The sequence below is a fragment of the Abramis brama genome, assembly GCF_963993115.1.
Source record: "Abramis brama genome assembly, chromosome: 16".
Taxonomy (NCBI): Eukaryota; Metazoa; Chordata; class Actinopteri; order Cypriniformes; family Leuciscidae; genus Abramis; species Abramis brama.
The window spans coordinates 35,312,881-35,333,098 of NC_139978.1; the positions used below are offsets into that span (position 1 = coordinate 35,312,881).

The following is a 20,218-nucleotide window of genomic DNA, read 5'->3' on the forward strand; positions in this document are numbered from 1 at the left end:
AGAAAAATAAACTTAATTAAATGTTTCTGATATTTATCTCATTTTAAGCATAAACTAATTTTATTTTGATACAGTTTTCATTGATCAAGACTCATTATTCAAAGTCATTTTGCTTCTCCAGTAAATGTATCTTGATTAAAGAATGTTTAGATATTTGTGCTGGAAAACAAGTATAAAAAAACTGAGTATCAAAGTCATTTCTTGCTGTGTATTTAAAAATGTTATGTATTTTGTATTTAGTTGTATGCAGTTTGGGGGTATTTGGGTGTACAAGTGAATGTCATGAAATCTTTCAAGAAACGTCCAAATCATATTTCATCCCAAAATCTGGAGAGAAAAAAAGACTATTATTAGAACCATTGAGATTTGTGACTTTATTCTTTATGATAGAGCAGATTACCTCAAATGTCTTGTAATGCAATATGTATATATATATATATATATATATATATATATATATATATATATTGCAATACAATGAAAAACAGTTAAAATATTACGAAGATAACCATTGTGAATAAAAAATGCTCAATTATCATTGATGTTACCATCCAAAAATATCTTAATGATCCTAAAATAGTCATTTTCTTTGTGGAAAATACAATTTCTTGTCCTTTTGATTTTGAGGCACTACGTGACCTGGACGTGTTTTCGTGAGATTGTCCTTTAAAGTGCATTAAACTGGTTTTTATAACACTAGAATCTGTAGCGAGGGAGTTTTGTGCTGCACAGCAACACAGAACAACAAGAGACGAGACGAGACGTCCAGTGGGTCAGAGAGCATCTCTGGTCCTTTCACAGCATTCAGACCGGCTGATACTCCAGGAAAAGCCCACGTCACGCATCACAGGCCTTAAAGAGCCCGTCCATGTCAAAACTTAGTGTTCGGCGCAAATTATAAACGTGCCATCAGACTCACAAAAATACACGCACACTTTACAGATGTGTAAACTTCAAGACAAAGACACAGACCAGACAAATCACATGTAAATGCGGCTGTAAGTAGACAACATACATGCAGTCGGTGAAAAACCTTGTGATGTGTCCAGTGCAGTGGTTTGGATCTGGCATCTGCAGTGGTTTGGCACTTAAATTTTTTTTAAGAACATTAAATTGTGATTTGAATAGATCAGAGTTTGTGTGATTGTTCCGGTGTTAAAACAGGACACACGTTGGGAATACATCTAATGGCTTTCGATGACGACTGGCTCATACACACCAGCAGAGACCCTGCGAACACAACACAGAGTTTGATCAGGAGGTTTTGTGTTTTTGCAACAGCAGAACGAACCCAGTTCTGGTGTGTTTGTGATGAATCACCTGTTTCCCAGCTGGATCCCGCTCAGCGCTGTGGTTCCGTCTCGGCTCACGAACAGCCTCAGGTTACTGTCTGAACACAGAGCGACAGAACAGAGGAGTGAGTGTGTGATGTTCACACCTGGAACTCAATAGATTTTGTCGACATTTTATAACATAAAAAAAATAATAATATGCGCATAAATGCAATAAAAATGTACATACAATGATGGAACTCATTTTTGCAAATCTACCAAAAATAATTGTATATATTTATTGTAGATTTGCATTGAGTTTTATTTGCATTTCATTTTTATTTTTATGTACAGTTTTGATGCAGGTAAATGAATAATAAATTCTAATATATTAATATATAATTATGATTATAATTTATTTCACACACACACACACACTTCACATTCACTCTCTCACACACACACACACACTCATAAACGCACACACACACTTACTCTCACACACACACATCTCTCTATAAATTACAGGAACGTCTGTCTGTGTGTCTGTCTGTGTGTGTGTCTGTTAACCGCATATCTCTCGAACCGTTAGTCCGATGGATTTCAAATTCGACAGGTGTCTTGCCACGGGCACGAGTAAGTGCAGTGCCAAGTTTGACGTTGTTTGGATGAGAAATGCTAAAGATATCGTAAAATATATCATTTTTAAAAGGTTGTGGTTTAAAAATAAACATTCTGACAATCAGTCAGCTACACTGTTTACTTCTGAATATTATAGTTTGGTTCCAGAACGTGATAAATCCATTTTGATTAATTTGAGTAAAAATGTGTTTTCTTTACCAAGAAAGTGGCAAGATGAAAACCATTATTTTCTGTTTCAAACTTTCACATAGCATCTTTAGGTTATAATATCATAAAAAATTCAAATCCAGATTTGGATTTTCAAAGATCTATTATAAAAATGGATTATTTTCCCCCAAAAATGCAATAAATTCATGACACTTTTTTTTCAAAATGCTATCATATTGAAACTGTTGAAATCAGCCATCACTAAGAAATATCTCCTGAACTTTTTTGACGGCGATCAGCTCACAAAAACTGATTTTGCACGGGCACTTTGCACTGCTCCCTGAATGAATGCGCTTATTCATTTGTGGATGTAAACTGAATCTATAAGTCAGTTATGCTGTTTAATTCTGAATATTATATTTCATTCTGGTGCGCTTAACATTATCGCTACTGTGTAATAGTAGCCTATGCTATTCACCAACTAAACATATCCTATTCAATGTGTTCACAGTCTCTTTCACGGGCATCATTTGTAGTTGCCTATTCACAAACTGTTTCCTCAAGCATAGCGTTTTCTCAGAGTTCACTGTGTGCTTTCTACCATGCACAAATAAAAATGTCACTGAACTTTTGCTATGTAATTGTAACAATGAGCACTCAAACACACCAAACCAACAATTACTAAAAACATACTCAAAAACTGATTTTGCACGGGCATTTTGCACTAGTAAATACAATAACTCATTATTGCATATTTGTATTGAGTTCTATTTTTTATGTTCAAGTTTTGATGCAGATAAATAAATAAATAAATAATAGATTATTGAATAAATTCTAATAATATGTTAATCTATAATTATGACTTGTATATTATATTTCAGACGTGTATATTATGATTTATTTACCTCCATCAAAACTGAAGGATCAGTTTTTAAATAAAAAATGATACAAGATGGAAACACAAAAATGAAACTCAATCCAAATATGCAATGATAATCATTTTTTTAAATCACATTTAAATATAAAAAATGTAACAGGCAGTTTTCTTTTAAAGTCGTACTTAGCTGGCAAAGTTTAAAGCCTTTATTTTTATTGGTGCAAAGTAGCCATGAGTATTTCTACTACAAGTGTAAAATACATCCCTGATCAGCGATCGGATCAGCTGAGACGCAGGCATCTGACACTCTCACCTTCATTGTTACTGATGTCAGAGAAGTTCTGGCTCTGGACGATCTTCTCCACGATGTCGTCTGCGTCTATGCGCGTGTCGTTGACCCAGGTCGGGTGATCCTCCACCGAATCTTGTTTCCTCCTGGAATAAACAGATGGAAATACCAGTTACATTTACTGTCAGACTTTCAAAATATTATAAAATATTTTATTAAACATAATAATATAATATTACATAATAATAATTAAAAAAAAAATTATAATATATATAGATATAAAATTATATATAATAATGCCAGACATTTATATTTACATGTAATCATTTAGCAGACGCTTGTATCCAAAGCGACTTATAAATGAGGAGTGCAAAAGAAGCAATTAAACTAGCAATAGGACAACAGTATACAAGTGTTGTGACCCTTCCCAGTTTAGTCTAAGCAGTATAAGAATGCATCTCCCATTAATGCATCTCCCACTTCAGGCCCGGCTGGCGTGGGCGTACCGTGGAGGTCTGTTGGAGGGTAAGATGGGCCGCGGGGGTCGTGGAGGCCGGTCGGGACGGGTGTCGCTCTCAGAAGGGACGTCTGTGCTCACGCTGCTGCCTGTAGATGTGTTTCTGCGATGGGTCAAATCAGACAGACTGGAGGAGCAGGAGTGTTCGGTGCTGTAGCCTGCACACACACACACACATTTACATTTAATCATTTAGCCGACGCTTTTATCCAAAGCGACCTACAAATGAGGAGAGCAATAGAAGCAATCAAACTAAGTCAGTAGACTACACACATGCATGCTCATTAAACAAGGGTTTCATCATGCACCACTTCAACTTTCATTTGAAAAGCTAAAAAAGTTACTGTGCTTAGTTAATCATGAAAACATGTATTAGAGCTTCTAACAGAATAAAGTTCTGCCAATGGCTTTTTTTGTGGATTCAGTAGTCGAGTGCAAGTTTGTCTGATGATGCTTTAGGAGAGTCTCGAAATGTTTAACTTCCCCTTAGAAAAAACTTTGACCTTTTGTTTTAAGTGAAGTGATAAATGTTGACAATTACAAGTTACAGAGAAAGAAAATCAATCAACCATCAGATGACAGCAAATAAACAATGAGAAAGTTATAACAATAACAATGTAAAATACAATAAGGTTTCATTTGTTAACAAGAAGTATTTATTAATTTTAGTTCATGTTACTTTCAACATTTACTAATATGTTATTAAATCCCAAAGAGTTTTGTTTATCTGTTTATATTATTTAATGAACCTGAGCTGGCATGAAATCACAGAGAACAGTTGTATTTTTATGAACTAGCATTAACAAAGATTATTAAATACTGTAACAAATGTATTGCTTATTATTAGCTCATGTTAGTTGATGCATTAACCACCGTTAACTAATGGGATCTTATTGTAAAGCGTACTAAAGTACTAAAAACAAATCCGTGAAACGATATGATAAAATTTGCATGAAAAGAAATGATCTCTTTGACAATGTTTTTTTGGAAGGACATCATCATCATCATCATCAGTCAAAATCATGTCTGAAAATAAACTTAAATGCAAAGCTGGTCCTGTCGTGGCAAACACAGACATTGCATGTCGAGTGAATTGTCGTGCAGCAATAATTAGCTTCAAAAGTACACAAACACACTATAGCTGATGAGATTCATGAGTGTGTTTCTGCACTCCTGAGGTGTCAGTGGGAGTATGTTAGAAAAACATTCCCACACAATAGCAGCGTGTGGGAAGAGCAGGGACCGAACACATGGAAAAAAAGACAGGATGCTGTAGGCGCACTTCCTGAATCAGCAACTGGCGGCGAAACGCAAGAAACACACACACACACACACCTGATAGTTTGCTTTGCTGACTGGCATAACTTGAGTTGCGCGAATGACCCGTGTGAAACGATTCATCGGGACTCTGACTCCGATCCACCTCATCGGGAAGAGCTAAAGGGAAACAAACCAGACAAAATAATGATTCAAAATTAAAATAGACCTACTCAAGCCATGTCAAGTCACGTTTATTTATATTGCGCTTTATACAATACCGATTGTTTTAAAGCAACTTCACAGTAATTAACAAGAAAATAACAGTATTAATGTTGCAAAATTCTTCAATTATGAAATGAAAAGCAGCTCTAGTTCTAGTAATTAGTTCAATATTAATAACAGTGTGAATGTTTATTAGTTATGAAAAGAAGTAAGATAATAATGTCATTATTGAGAAGTCAGTTCAGTGTTGATTCAGATTAGTTCAATAGTGCAAATTTCATCAAATCAAATGAAAAAAAAGCTTCATTAGGCATAATAGGATCCCATTAAGCATTTTTTAAACCCACAATAAACTACTGAAAATTAACAATAATACCACAAACAAGAATATAAACATGAGAACATGTGCCATGCCATGATGATAAAGCATCTTGGAGTACCAAATAAATATATAATTTCATTTTTAACTGAACTGCTTATTTATTAATCATATTGCTACTGATACTGCTACTTTAATAACATGACTTTTACCCGCGCCGAGGATAGAGGGCCTCTGTTTACTGAGCAAAACCTCAGCTGTTCCTTCTCCTTTACAGTCCAGCTGCAGGGAAGAGTCTCGGCCGGCCACAGATATACATTTGGCTGAGCTTGGTGCACTAATTATACAAAAGCAAATTTCAGACACTCATTAAATCAGTCAAACTCATTATTGCTTTTTGTATTGTCATGTATAAGCCTAAAGGGGGCGCCAGAGCCTACATTACAGCAGCAGACAGTGAACAGTGACACTCACGTTTTAAAACACGGATCTCCAGATAAAAGGGTCATTCCAATGGTCACCTTCATTTGGACGGGAAAGAACATATTCGATTTTTACAGATCAATTTAGCATTAAGGAATATGCTTGCTTAACTTGCAACCTTAGACTGTAATGCAATATTTGTGGAGCAAGATGGAGCTCAGTTTCAGGAATATTGCATAACCACGACTAATAAATCATATAGGAGAGAGCAGAAATGTGCATGCAATCACATACATGTTTACAAACCCAGTGCTATCGATTTCTCTTCTGTGCTTCATTTAAAAAAAATAATAATAATTTAAAAAAAAAGTGTTGTTTACTTTCTTTCTTATTTACTTATTTTTCTGTCTACTTTACCTTGTATTTCCACCCCTGTTGGCTTGATTTAAAAAAAAATATATATATTTATGTATTTGTTGTCCTTGTTGCAATTGTTGACACTTGTAATTGAATCTCTTTGTGTATACCTGTCCGAAAATATTGTTTCTAATAAGGAAGAGTAAAAAAAGAATGATGCAGTACAGCTAGTTTGACCTCTGACCTTCAGGATGGAGTTGTCCTGGCGTGTGTTCTTGGTGTCATATCCCTCCAGCAGACAGCAGCGCGCGGTGGAGCCTGAACCAGCAAACTCTGCCATGTTCAGATCAGCAAAGCCCAGCTGGGAAGATCAGACACATACGGACACGGTTGACATTCGCTTTTGTTTAGAAGCACAGGATTCCCATCATGCCACAGCAAAAGTGAAATACGTGCTGATTATAGTTTGGCAGTGGTGTAGAGCATATGGTGCACGTCAGGCTTGTTCTGCTGTGAACTCCCTCCTGCTCTTTCTCAGCCAAACAGTTTGTTGAACATTTGCCTTTTCATAACTAATATGATTATAAGATTGAACTGTGCTACAGGGGAATACCGAATCCGTCCATTCTGGAATATCACAGTGATGACAAAATTAATCATGTGTTTCCCAGATAATGTGACGGAAAACACAAAATATTCTACTTCCTCTGTAAGATTTTATTGTTTTGTTTTTGAAAGAAGTCTCTTCTGCTCACAGAGGCTGCATTTATGTGATCAAATAGGGAATAGTAAAAATAGTGAAATATTATTACAATCTAAAATAGCTGTTTTCTATGTGAATATATAGTAAAATGTAATTTATTCCTGTGATCAAAGCTGAATTTTAAGCATCATTACTCCAGTCTTCAGTCACATGATCCTCCAGAAATGAATCTAATATGCTGATTTGCCGCTTAATAAACATTTATTGATTATTATCGATGTTTAAAACAGATAATATGTTTGTGGAAACCTTGAACCATTTTTTCAGGATTCTTCAACGAACAGAACAGTATTTATTTCAAATATAAATCATTTGTGACATTATAAATGTCTTTACCGTGACTTCTTTATCAATTGGATGCGTCCTTGCTTAATAAAAGTATTAACTTTTATTTCCTTTTTTTTTTTTAATCTGTAGGATTGTTTCCATTTTCTGTTTTATTGTGCATCAGGTTAAAAATTGAAAGTCTCATGCGAGTCTAAACTTATAAATGCCTGGTTCACAATAATTAACATACATTTTCTCAACTAGAGCAACTTACAGCACATTCATTAGGGTGATACTCTGACACCAATGAAAAGGCCCTGAGCTTTAGGTGAATGTTTAGAAGAGGGCTGATGGTTAAACATCCTGTTGACTTATTGTGAAGTCTTTGGATCCCCCAGGATTCATTTCCCTGAACACCTACTGCTACCAGATGCATGTATTTAAAGAGCCCTTCACGAGTATTTTTAGATCAGGGAAATCCAAACTTAGCCCTGCTGCAGGGAAAACACAAGGAAAAGTCGATTAACAGCTGAAGAATGAAACATTCCCCACCTTTGTGTGCTATCTAGGGCACTTTTATGAGTAACGCCGGGTCCGTCCACAACTTTGAATGGTCTTTTATGTGAGCAGTAATAAGCATTGCTTATGTAAGATAAGCGTCACATGCCTGAAGACTGCGGTCAAATGACCATGGCATCATAATGAGCGTGTAAATCTTGTGACAAACCAGACAAATGTGTTTACAACATGACGCCTGTACATAATAATGCTGTAAAGTTTGATGTGATGTATGACTCCAACTACACCTTGTAAAGGTCCTTTCACATGACATGCATTGGACTAGATATCAACTAGATTTATTTGAGATTTTAATGCGTCTCGAGGACAAAACTGAGAGTATTTCAACTCAAGGGTCCATTGACCAATGAAAACAGAAGAGAGGCATTTCCAGTATTTCATAAATTTGATTTGCCATTTGACTGCTTGATTTCAAATTGACAGCATTTTTTGACCCATTTAATGCGTCCTTGCTGAATAAAAGTATTAATTTCTTTCTTTCAAAAAAGTAGTGTACCCAAAAATAGAGTCTTTATCTCATGTGAGTGAACATCATTTTAAAGAGATTTCACAAAAGTACTATTCATTCTTCAAGCATAAATTGTTTTTGTGAACCTTTGAATGTTAAATTGCACCGTCTTAGTTCTATATATAAATATACAGAAAGGAAAGATGTGGATGCTTTCACTCACCTTTGAATATGCTTTTCCTCCTTTGAGTTCCTGTAATGAAAACAGGAAGAGTGTGAAGTTCAGTGACGGGACAGTCAGACGCACTAAACGGCATCGATGTTTATCTGACATACCAAAACACAACCTCACCCAAACACACTCTTCATAAGCAACACTTCAAGCTGACAACATGTGATGAAAACCTTCGCCTTTAATTTTAGTTCCAACTCAAACTCGGCATGCTTTCCGGCCAAAAGTCACACGGGAGTTGAGACCTCAAATTTAACCTCACTTTAACGAGACCAATCCTTGACGGGATTCATCTTACCTTCCTCACAGAGACGCGACACACACAGGGGTCCAGAACGCCGGTGTTGGGGTTGGCGCTCATTTTGCATACAAAGGAGAACCTCTTCCTCCAACGAACGGCGTTCTCGTGGACTTCTTCTCTGTGGGCGAGAGAACAAAGATTCAGGACTGTTATTTCAGACACATGCTCAAGTCAGATCCAGACTGAACGGTGATGATATGTTGATGTTGGTTGTGACATCGACTCTCTGCTAATGTTTCACGCTGTGGGTCTGTTTGTAATGGCTGGTCGTGTAGTAAAGGATTCAAGGCCGTTTGCAACTGAAAACGATCCAGACCTTCAAAAGGCGAGGAACTGGGATCAATCAAACCTCATAGTCTAGACATTTTAGAGCGGCCTTTTTTTGTGGCCAGCCTAAGGCACACCTGTGCAATAATCCTGCTGTCTAATCAGCATCCTGATATGCCACACCTGTGAGGTGGATGGATAATCTCGGCAAAGGAGAAGTGCTCACTAACACAGATTTAGACAGATTTGTGAACAATATTTAAAAGAAATAGGCCTTTTGTGTACATAGAAAAAGTCTTAGATCTTTTGAGTTCAGCTCATGAAAAATGGGGGCAAAAACAAAAGTGTTGCGTTTATAATTTTTTTCAGTGTATATTACATGTGGTGAATGATTGACACAATGCTGCCAGTTTCTGTTTCTACTAGTCATTAGGGTTGGGTACCGAAACCCGGTTCCAATAGGGAACCGGTTACGACGTAAACGGTAGTAACGAGACCGAATAAGAACGAAACTTTCGGTGCCTGACTTTTTTTTTTTCGCCCCTATAAAACATCTTGCGGCACGAATGTTACAATAATAAAGCATTTACAGTTAACCAGCAGAGCATTCATTTCGTTCGTTTGTTAAATAAGAGACGATCAAGCGCTGAAATGTGTTTTTTAAATCAAGTGATCAAAGTGCTCGTTGCTGCGGCGATCAGTGGCGCTGATACAGTGTTTTCTTTTGTGGCTCGCGCACACCGCACCGTCTTTACTCGGACGCGCGCTTCAATACGTTGCGGAGACTCTCTATTCGTTCTGGTGAAATCAAAATATAATGCACACAAACCTGTCCCTGCTTGATATACAACCACTGATGAGCATAATCGAATGCGGATTAGAACACTTGACGAAAGTTCAAGTTCAGCTGCCAGTGTCGTGGTGGACATGGTAAGTCTAGTATTTTAACTGCAAATCTTGCATATCAAGTATGAAGTATATCAAGTATATTTATTTGAGGCTATTATGTGTGTGTTAAATATTTCTGCTCAGTCTCAGATATTTCTCTGTTTTAAAGTAAAAGTCATAATATGAGAAGACAAAACTTTGATCTTAACTTAGCCTAAGTGTTTTAGGCTACATCAGTAGCCTATTAAACAGCGCAATTTTTCAGAAATCAGAAAATCTTTAAAGATTTAAGTTAATATTGTGTCCAGTTTGGACACACACACAGACACACAAAGACACACACACATTATTTTTTTGATAAAGTGTGTGTTGTTTCGTTTTCTTAACCCTCTGGGGACCACAAACGCGCCCGCGCGTTTTGCTCGTTTTTTTTTTTTAGCAATGAAAATAAACACTAAATGCTCTGTTAATTTTGATCTTTCATTTTCGTGTAATACATCAATCGATCCTGTTCAGTTTCTATTTTTTTTCTGTATACTCACAATAAAAATAAAGTGTTTTGCTTTTTGACAAATAAAGAAAAATTAACATGATGCGATTTCTGCCTTCTCTCTGTCAGTAAACTCCCATTTGAAACGCGTTCGAAAATGATCTATAACTCCGCGAAAATTCAGTCAAACAGGCAAACAGACCCACGGGCATAAAGCTTGAGATCGCATCTTTTAAATGAAGTCATTTATATAAAAAACAAATATTCTCAGCTTCTGTAATCTGTATAAAAAGAGAGCGACTCCTGTCGAGCTCATTAGGAGCTCATTCACAGTAATGTGACCACTCCCCGGAGAGCGCGTGCTATTCAAACGCAAATTCTGAGAACTATTTCAGAGCTGTGAAACGCCCACATCAGCTGTAAACAAAGCGCGTCGCGACTCCTCGCGAGTGAGACATTATAGCCTACCTTATGGAGAAAAGATTCCTCAGAACAGTGCTGATGAGGAGCAATATCTCCTGAAATGAGGAGCAGATCCCGCTGAGGAGTGAGGTAGGCTGTTTTCTTTTCTCACGTGTGGAATAACGTTATGGAATAACGTTAGTGTAGGCCTATGTAAACCGCAAAAAGATGAATCGCATTTCTATAATATGACTCGCCTTTCTGTGAGATGAATGAAGGGGACATATTTGTAAAGACTGTTTAGCCTAAATATGAATCGCGCGTCTGTGTGTGAAAGAATAAACTGCTTTGCTATAGCCTACTGAGATGAGTAAAAATCGACTGGAATCGAATATGTTGAAATAAAATGTATTTGTATAAGCAACGTATTAAACTGCAAAAAAAATACTATTTTTGTCAAAAATAAATTCATAGACTAAGATGTTAGATGTTCCAATGTTGGCTATATTCAAACTAATGAATACATATGATAAAATGTAGGCCTATAATCTTTTTTTTTTTTTTTTTTACAAAGAAAGAGTACACTTGAAATATTGTTGAAATTGTAATTATTGTTGTAATTGTAACATTTTGAATAAAATAGCAAAACATATTTACAAGAGAGATGTAAGCGAAATCTTAAATGGTCAATATAAGTCTTCTTCTAAATACATCTTTTGTCCTTGCATTGTGGCTCAGTCAGTTTCACACCTGAGTGAATGGCTCATTATACAGAGTGGGTGGGACATTCATAATCTAAGGTGTAAACTACTCCTCCCCCTCGCATATTGGCTTTCCAAGCAAAACCTGTTTTACACCATTTAAATCAATGTATTTTTTTTTGTGAACGATAAAGCAAGACTATTTTTACATAATTTTGAAGCTAGAACTCAAAGGGACAACATCCATTAGTCAAAAGTCTTGTGGACACATATTTAATATGTGTTTTGTGGTCTTAATTCAGCAACTTTCATTTTAATTTTTTTCAATAACCACGCATAAACATTATTCTCTTAAAAATACAAACATCTACATACACGTTGCTCGCATATTATGGTAGCCCTGTTTGTGCTATATAGAGTGAATTTACACCTTTGCCATTAACATGTTTATAAATAACTGAAAAAAGCACAAATGTCAAGGCATGTCAGAACATCTCAAGGACCCCAAAAACAGCTTGGTCCCCAGAGGGTTAAGTACCGGTTCAAGAACCGGAACCGTTTAAAAAATACCGAGTAGGTACTGGTATCGGATAAAACCCAACCAATACCCAACCCTACTAGTCATGCATCGAAATAATTTTTTACTGAAACAAGAAAAACTATTTTAGTTTTCATTTAGCCAAAAAATTTAACCGTTTACTTAATAATACATTTATCAAATTGACTTAATAATTAACATTCAAATAAAAACCGAGGTGCATGTAGACAATTTACATTGTACAAAACGCAGTTTTTAAATCAACAATTTAAGTAATTATGTTTCTACTCCAATTCGTTGTTGAAATATAAACATTTAAATGGTGTCTGTAATAAAAACTTGTTTCACATTATCCATTAAATACATAAACATTAAATAATGAAGGCATCAATAACGTGCATTTATTTATTAAGTAAATTTTTTAGCTAAATAATGAGTTTATGGTCTAATGAATGTTTTTTCTGAGGTAAATGTAACATTAGGTGCTTTCCGCAGTTGAAACACTGACTGATCGATTGCATGAGACGCAATACATTTCAGTTGTACTGTATCATTTAACATACCTTCTGATGTTTATTCATGATTATTTCGTTATTTCGTTGACTTGAATAAGGTGGACTCGAACCCAACACTACAAATATACACTCAAACACAAGCACAGAAACTCATGATTGTCTTTGAGAATGTAAAGAGAAACCATGAACAAACAGTACTGAATATTCATGAGCTTCTGACCATCTGCTATGCAAATATATGTCTAATAATATGATTCAGAAAACCACAAAGGCAGCCTATCAGATGGCGTTGAATTAGAAATGTTACATTAATGTTAACAGTATGCAATTGCCCAGCAACGTGTTCACACTAAAAACATAGAAACAATGCCATGTAAATCCGAGTTTGAGTGGATTTGCAAGCAGCTGGACAACATAAACCTGCTGAATGATATTAAAACTGTATGTCATCATGGATTCGGTGAATATAAACACACATCTGAGTTTCAGGACACAACCAGAGCAACGAAACGTTCAGAGAGTTGTAATGTGGCTTATCGCCAACGCCAGCATCTGTTCCTAATCCTTCTTCACACTCAAACACACACACAAACACTCTCTCTCTCACACACACTTCATACCGCACTAAGGAGTGGCATTAGTGTGTGACTAATGTTCATGTTTCATGGTCTGGGACTAAAACAAACTGCATACATGTTTGCTTACACTCATACACGTTTGTCTAAATCAGGTCACACCACAAACTTTAAAGCAAATTAAATAGACTAACCCAAACCATGACCCTGTGCTCTGCTTGGGTCTCAGAGAGCCTGTGGCATTTAATATCTCAAACATACTTAAAAGCATTTTTATAAAACGTGTTTGTGCTGAAGAAACTACTTAACTGGAATAGAACAGCAAAACTAGTCACATTGATGAAAATGTCCGAAACCACCGATGGATTACAGTTTTAATAATATCTGATAAATGGGTTTTATAAGGTCAGATCAACATATTACAAGAATTCGAAGGGAAATTAGAGCTTAACTGTGTAAAATATATAAGTGTGTGTGTAAAAAAAAGTTGTTTGTAAAAATGTTGTAGCATTATTTTTCATACTAATAATGTTCAAAAGTTTTTTTAGGGCTGCACGATTTGGGGAAAATGTCATATTGCGATTATTGAGGTCAATATTGTGTTTGTGATATAATAAACAAATGGTTTCATGAGTCAACTTGCTTGGTTCTCAAGGAAAATGCACACACAGATTAGTGATAATGCTGAAAAGTGTATTTCTCAACTCAAAATAGCAACAACAATTAAATGGCAGTGTTTTCAAATTAAAAGAATATTTTTTACAAAATTAAATAATGACATCTTTGCATTACTGCAAACTTGTTATTGTTTCAATAGTACAATATATTAAAATAAATAGAACAATAAATAAGAACATTTATATGCTCATGAAAATAAGATATTTTGAACATTCTGTCCAGACAAACAAGGACATTTAAGCAGATGTAACATATGCTTTGAATAAACTCAGTGATTGTCAAAACATTTGGTAACTAAACAGAATTTTGTTAAGTTTAGTGGCAACATGTTGCAATGTTTACATGGTACAATGACTGGCTGGCTACTGTTTTTATTATTGCTTGACACAAATTTCACAATTTCAATTCAAATCTTATGATTTGATTCCGATCTTGATTCAACATCGATTCATTTGGATAAATATTAGGGACAGTAGAAGCATGTTAATTTTTCTCAAGAAACAGTAAATTCTTAAACATTACAAAAAAAATTCTTAAAAAAATATTTACCTTACTTATAAATATTTTTTAGTAGGGGTGGGGAAAAAAATCGATTCTTAGATGAATCGCGATTCGGGACGTGGACGATTCTGAATCGATTCACAAATGTCAAAAATCGATTTTCTAAAAAAAAAATTAAAAAAAATTATAATAACGTAACATTGAAGGAACGCAAAAGGCGGAACTCTGAAGCGGACGTGCAGTGCGCGGACAGTCTGTGGCGTGCACATCAGAGACGCGCACATAACAGACGCATGATGGCTGAGCGCCAAATCCGAACGGCACCAGAGAATGTCTTCGTTAAAAGCTAACGTATGGAACATTGGCAATTTCATTGTGATCTATTTAGTATTTTTTTGTATGAGAGCTAATTTCTGTATTGTTTAGTTTTCACATCACTATGCTGTGTAAACCGATCTGATCTGTATGCAATATGTGCAATGCCAGTCACAAAAAGTTACATTTTGACTGTAAGTTACTCTCTGCAGATGTTCATTCACTTTCTTTGCTATTTTTGATTGTGGTATACAGCAAACATTTCAAGTCATAACTCTTTATTATTTAGTTGTGTATAAGTCAAGAGCGACTTTGTATGTTACTAATTATTCAGAATATGCATAAGTCCACAAGCATTATACGTTATGATAGCTTCTGGTACATAATTCTATATTTTTGAACGAAAACTGTTTGTGAATTTGCTACAGCAAAATGTTTTTTTTTTTTGTCTGAAGGATTATATTGCTCATTGGAAATAACAAGAGGATGTTGGTTAGAAGTCTATTATTAAATGCTAGAGATTCAGAATATGCTGAAGTTTTTATTAATTTACTACAAGTATGCTGCTAGTACAGGCACACATTTATTTTCCTGTTGGTTCTCAGCAATGTTGGGACATATGCTGGCAAATGTAACCTTACAGTTGACTTGCCAAATCACTTCCATTTGTTTTATTAATACAATTAATATAGGAAGTATTGGAAGTAAGTTCGTTATGGGTCATCATAAATACTTTGCTTTAAAAGTACCAAGTAAAAATATTTTTTCAATGTTTTTGATAAAAGGCACTTCCCTGAGAATTGAACTTAATAAATGTGAAAAAGACACTTTAATGTCTCCGTTTGTCATTCTGTATTGCAAAGCAGATGAGAGTAGATCATGATCAGAAACCTGATTAGAAATCATTATGAATAAAATCGAATTGTTTTGAATCGAAAATCTTTTTGAATCGAAAATCGATTTTGAATCGAATCGTGGCCTCAAGAATCGGAATCGAATCGAATCGTGAGATGGTAAAAGATTCCCACCCCTATTTTTTAGCATTGAAGATATAAACAAACACACACACTGATTCCAAGAACCCTCACTGTCCACAACAATATCTACTTATTATTTATGAAGCACCATTGAAACCGGCAATAAAGGCGTTCAGGGTCATCAGAGGGTTCAGGATTGTCCGGTTCTTCTGTTATCAGAGCCGGTGTGGTTTATTCTCCCCCTCCCAACCCGACACATTCCTTCACAACATTCCTGGGACCGTGGTACTTTGTTCAATCACTGTAGTAACTACAATCACCTCGTGTCCGCAGTAACACTGACGGAACAGAGGAGGAAGGAGAAGAGTTTATGAGAGAACGTAAGCAACACCCTAGCAACCACCCACAACATATTGAGTTTTGCATGCACAATCACCACTTTTTAACGAATTACTGCTCTAAATCCCAATCATCAATGCAACCAGAAGCTGCACATCACATCTTCAAAGCAACAATCTTATAATAAATAGTCTCACAAACAACAACACAACAGGCTTTGTGCGTCCTTGCGTTTTCTCCTTTCATGCTCCCGGCTCGACTCTCTCCCACGCCGGCCAAAGGCAAACCCAATCAAGCGCTCCTGAATGGACCGATTGTTGGGAGACTCGGGACAATTTAGAGCGTACAAAAGATCCATGAGCGAGATTCATGTGGAATAAATATGCATTAGATGCTCGCCAGCCGGACTAGCAGGAGAGAAGAGTTACAGGCAGGTGGGTAAGATTCACAAAGCCACATTTACTGAACTCGTTATTATCAGTAAATGATCAATGGCAAATAAAGACAAGATAATAAAAGAATGAAAATATTTTAAGCCTAAACATTTGTACAACGTTTGTAATTTTTGCAATGTGTTTTTTTATATTTGTATTGATCTCATAAATAAATAAATAAATAAAATAAAATAATATATATATATATATATATATATATATATATATATATATATATATATATATATATATAAATATAAATATCATGATTTTTTGGAGTTTCTAACTAACCTTCCTATAAAATAAATTGGTAAAATTATCTTTTTCTCAGAACGGTGGTTAATTATATAAAAAAATTGCATATGTACAGTATATATAAACACTACAGATCAAAAGTTTAGGATTTTTAATGTTCTTTAAAGAAGTCTCTTCTGCTCATCAAGGCTGCATTTATTTGATCAAAAATACAGTAAAACAGTGAAATATTATTACAATTTAAAATAACTGTTAACTTTGTGAATATATGTTCAAATGTAATTTATTCCTGTGATAAAATCTGCATTACTCCAGTCTTCAGTGTCACATGATCCTTCAGAAATCAATCTAATATGATGATTTGCTGCTCAAGAAACATTTATGATTATTATCGATGTTGAAAACAGTTTATATGTTTGTAGAAACTGTGATACATTTTATTTTTCAGGATTATTTGATGAATAGAAAGTTCAAAAGAACAGCGTTTATTTGAAATAGAGTATTTTTGTAACATTATAAATATTTGTACTGTCACTTTTAACCAATTTAATGCATCTTTGCTGAATAAAAGTATTAATTTCTTTAAAAAAAAAAAAAAGTGAATGACCCCAAACTTTTGAATAGTGTATATAAAAAAGTGATCATAAAGGTGCATTCAAGTATGAAATGTATTTTTTGTATGAATGCATAGATCATAAAACAAAAGTGTTAGATGACTAAATCACAAAGCCTGCTGTCAGGGAAGGTAACACAAGATAACACCGCAAAAGCACTGAATATTCATCTACGCAAGACACAGTAACCCTGATTGTGCACGGTTTCTTTAAAGATGTAGCATGCTGCACACTCGGGGGGGAAATCAGAATAGAAAACAAAAGAGAAAGGCTTCATTAAAGAGAGGAAACCCTGAAAGAGGACAGATCCTCCCCCTGACCCGAAGCACACGGCCTCTCAGCGGCAGCAACACAATGCTCACGATGACCTCCTCGAGTTCAGTAACAACACGAGTCGACGAACCCAAACCCACTTTACACTCACAGTACAACTGACATCCACCTCATCCAGACCACAGCTCAACATGCGCTTTAAAGGGGTGGTTGATTATGATTTCACTTTTCTAACTTTAGTTAGTGTGTAATGTTGCTGTGTGAGCATAAACAACATCTGCAAAGTTACGAAGCTCAAAGTTCAAAGCAAAGAGAGATATTGCTTTTAAAGTGTAATAGTAAAAATAGTCACTGTGTCAGATTACGCGAGTTTGACTCCTAAAATCTTGTCGTGTCGTGGACAAGAAACATGTCAGAATATACGTTACTTTACGACCAGTCATCGTGTGCCGTCTCACATGCACACATTCACTTGCACATATACACACGCACTCTCACACACTCTCTCGCTCACTCACTCACACAAACTCACTCACTCACACACACATGCGCACGCACACTCACTCGCGCACACACACACACACACACACTCTCGCTCGCTCACTCACTCGCTCGCTCGCACACTCGCTCGCTCTCACTCACTCACTCACACTCACTAGCTCACTCACTCACTTGCTCGCACGCACACTCGCTAGCTCACTCACTCACTCACTAGCTCGCTCTCACTCTCTCACTCACTCACTCACTCTCGCTAGCTCACTCACTCACTCACTAGCTCGCTCTCACTCTCTCACTCTCTCACTCACTCACTCACTCACTCTCGCTAGCTCACTCACTCACTCACTAGCTCGCTCTCACTCTCTCACTCTCTCACTCACTCACTCACTCACTCACTCACTCACTCTCGCTAGCTCACTCACTCACTCTCGCTAGCTCACTCACTAGCTCGCTCTCACTCTCTCACTCACTCATTCACTCACTCGCTCACTCACTCGTGCACACACACACACACTCACTCCGTTGTGGAGGACCGGACCATTTTTTTTAAACATGCTAGTCTTTTTATCATTATGTCGTGAAGCATCGCAGACGCGACGTCGGTTGTCGCCCACTATGACACACTATACGAGATGAAAAGATCAAATAATGCGTCCCGACGCCCGTTGTCGTTCACAAATCCCCACGACACCCTACGTCAAACGGATCGTGCCAAAATTGGGCTAAAATCATGTAATCTGAACCAGGCATTAGAGGAGCAATTGTTGCGCCCAACACTCTGGAAGAGTTAAAAGGCCATTTCCAAACAATCTGAAATCCATCATTCTACAGTGAGGAAGTGCATCATCAGACTGAATGCACTCCGCCGCCATGAGTCCTGTAGCTGTGAAAGCCTCTTCACAGTCTGTTTTTACAGATGATTCAGTCGAGCAGAAATGTGCTGTGCTGAAACCGGATTCTTATCTCCCATCCTGTGTGAGACCCTGACAGCGCTTGGACAAACATCCCGGAGCGGATCGCTCCAATCACACGGCCCGACGTCACCGCAGACCCTCCCGTACAATCTCCTAGCGGACACAGAGCCGCTGGATGACAGGATAAGAGGAGGTGAAACGTACAGAGGGATCAGCTCATTTCAGCAGAGAAGTTGTTGTTTAATGCTTCGGGTAAGGGGTTTGATCAAAAAATCAAATCAAAATCAAAATCAAAATCAAATGCACAATAATAAAGCATCCAGCAGTAACTACAAGGAAAAAGGAAAGATTAAAATCAACGTAATTATCCTTTTATTGTTTATTTATCGTTATCTGTTACTGCCTATCATGTTCGATGCATCTGCTTAGCTGAACACATGACATTAGCGAAGCATATAACATTATATGAAGAGTTTGGTTCCAAAACGAAAATTAAAACAAAAATAAAAATTGAGTTCCCGCAAAAATCAGTATTGTATAGGGTCGTATTGAAAAGTCAATTTTAAATTTTACGTAAAATGCGTTATCCGCCGTGTTATTGTCATGTTTTCTCCCTTTCTTTCCAAACCGCGACAAACACCAGTCTCATTTCTCTGCAGAATGCAATAAATCCGCTCAACCAATCACAGCGCACCATTCCACGCATTGTAAACAGTAACGGCGGCGCTCTGAATACACCCGGCATCCTAGTTTTTCCTATCTACTTTGTACTTTTTGATCAACAATCAAACAAATTTTGGTATAATTTTGACGGCATTGATGAACCTGTGGTGGTTTCTGCGGTAGGGAAGAAACGCAAGCCATCGAAATCTAATCATTTACGTGAGGAGATTAAGAAGACGAGGCGCGGGAGGAGGAAAAATGCCGGCTGTTGCTTGTTCTCACACGACAGCATCAAACTTCAGTCACGCTGACACGTTAACCCCAGGGGATCTTTTGAAAAACTTTCAATTGTTTTACTCAAAGTCAACGAAAACCGAGCAGGACCAAGCCATTTTACAGCTGATCGCCGTCAAAAAAGTTCAGGAGGTATTTCCTAGCGATGGCTGATTGAATGTATTTTTAGTCCA

The 20,218-nt window shown here is 36.5% G+C and overlaps 1 protein-coding gene across 3 annotated transcripts in view; it reads right to left on the reverse strand.

Annotated features, from left to right (window-relative positions):
* Positions 1-624: 624 nt before the first annotated feature.
* Positions 625-20,218, reverse strand: part of eeig1a (estrogen-induced osteoclastogenesis regulator 1a) — a 30,381-nt gene continuing 10,787 nt past the window's right edge. Inside the window, exons 3-12 of one of the 3 annotated variants that reach the window (XM_084086694.1) lie at positions 8,912-9,032; positions 8,605-8,634; positions 6,569-6,685; positions 6,019-6,065; positions 5,757-5,881; positions 5,079-5,180; positions 3,733-3,901; positions 3,251-3,372; positions 1,321-1,390; positions 625-1,230 (exon numbers count right to left, since the gene is read on the reverse strand). In XM_084086694.1, the coding sequence (XP_083942820.1) occupies positions 1,185-1,230; positions 1,321-1,390; positions 3,251-3,372; positions 3,733-3,901; positions 5,079-5,180; positions 5,757-5,881; positions 6,019-6,065; positions 6,569-6,685; positions 8,605-8,634; positions 8,912-9,032 (949 nt within the window). In that variant the 3' untranslated portion in view covers positions 625-1,184. The remainder of the gene's footprint in view (positions 1,231-1,320; positions 1,391-3,250; positions 3,373-3,732; positions 3,902-5,078; positions 5,181-5,756; positions 5,882-6,018; positions 6,066-6,568; positions 6,686-8,604; positions 8,635-8,911; positions 9,033-20,218) is intronic. The other 2 variants (XM_084086696.1, XM_084086695.1) reach the window with 2 other exon arrangements.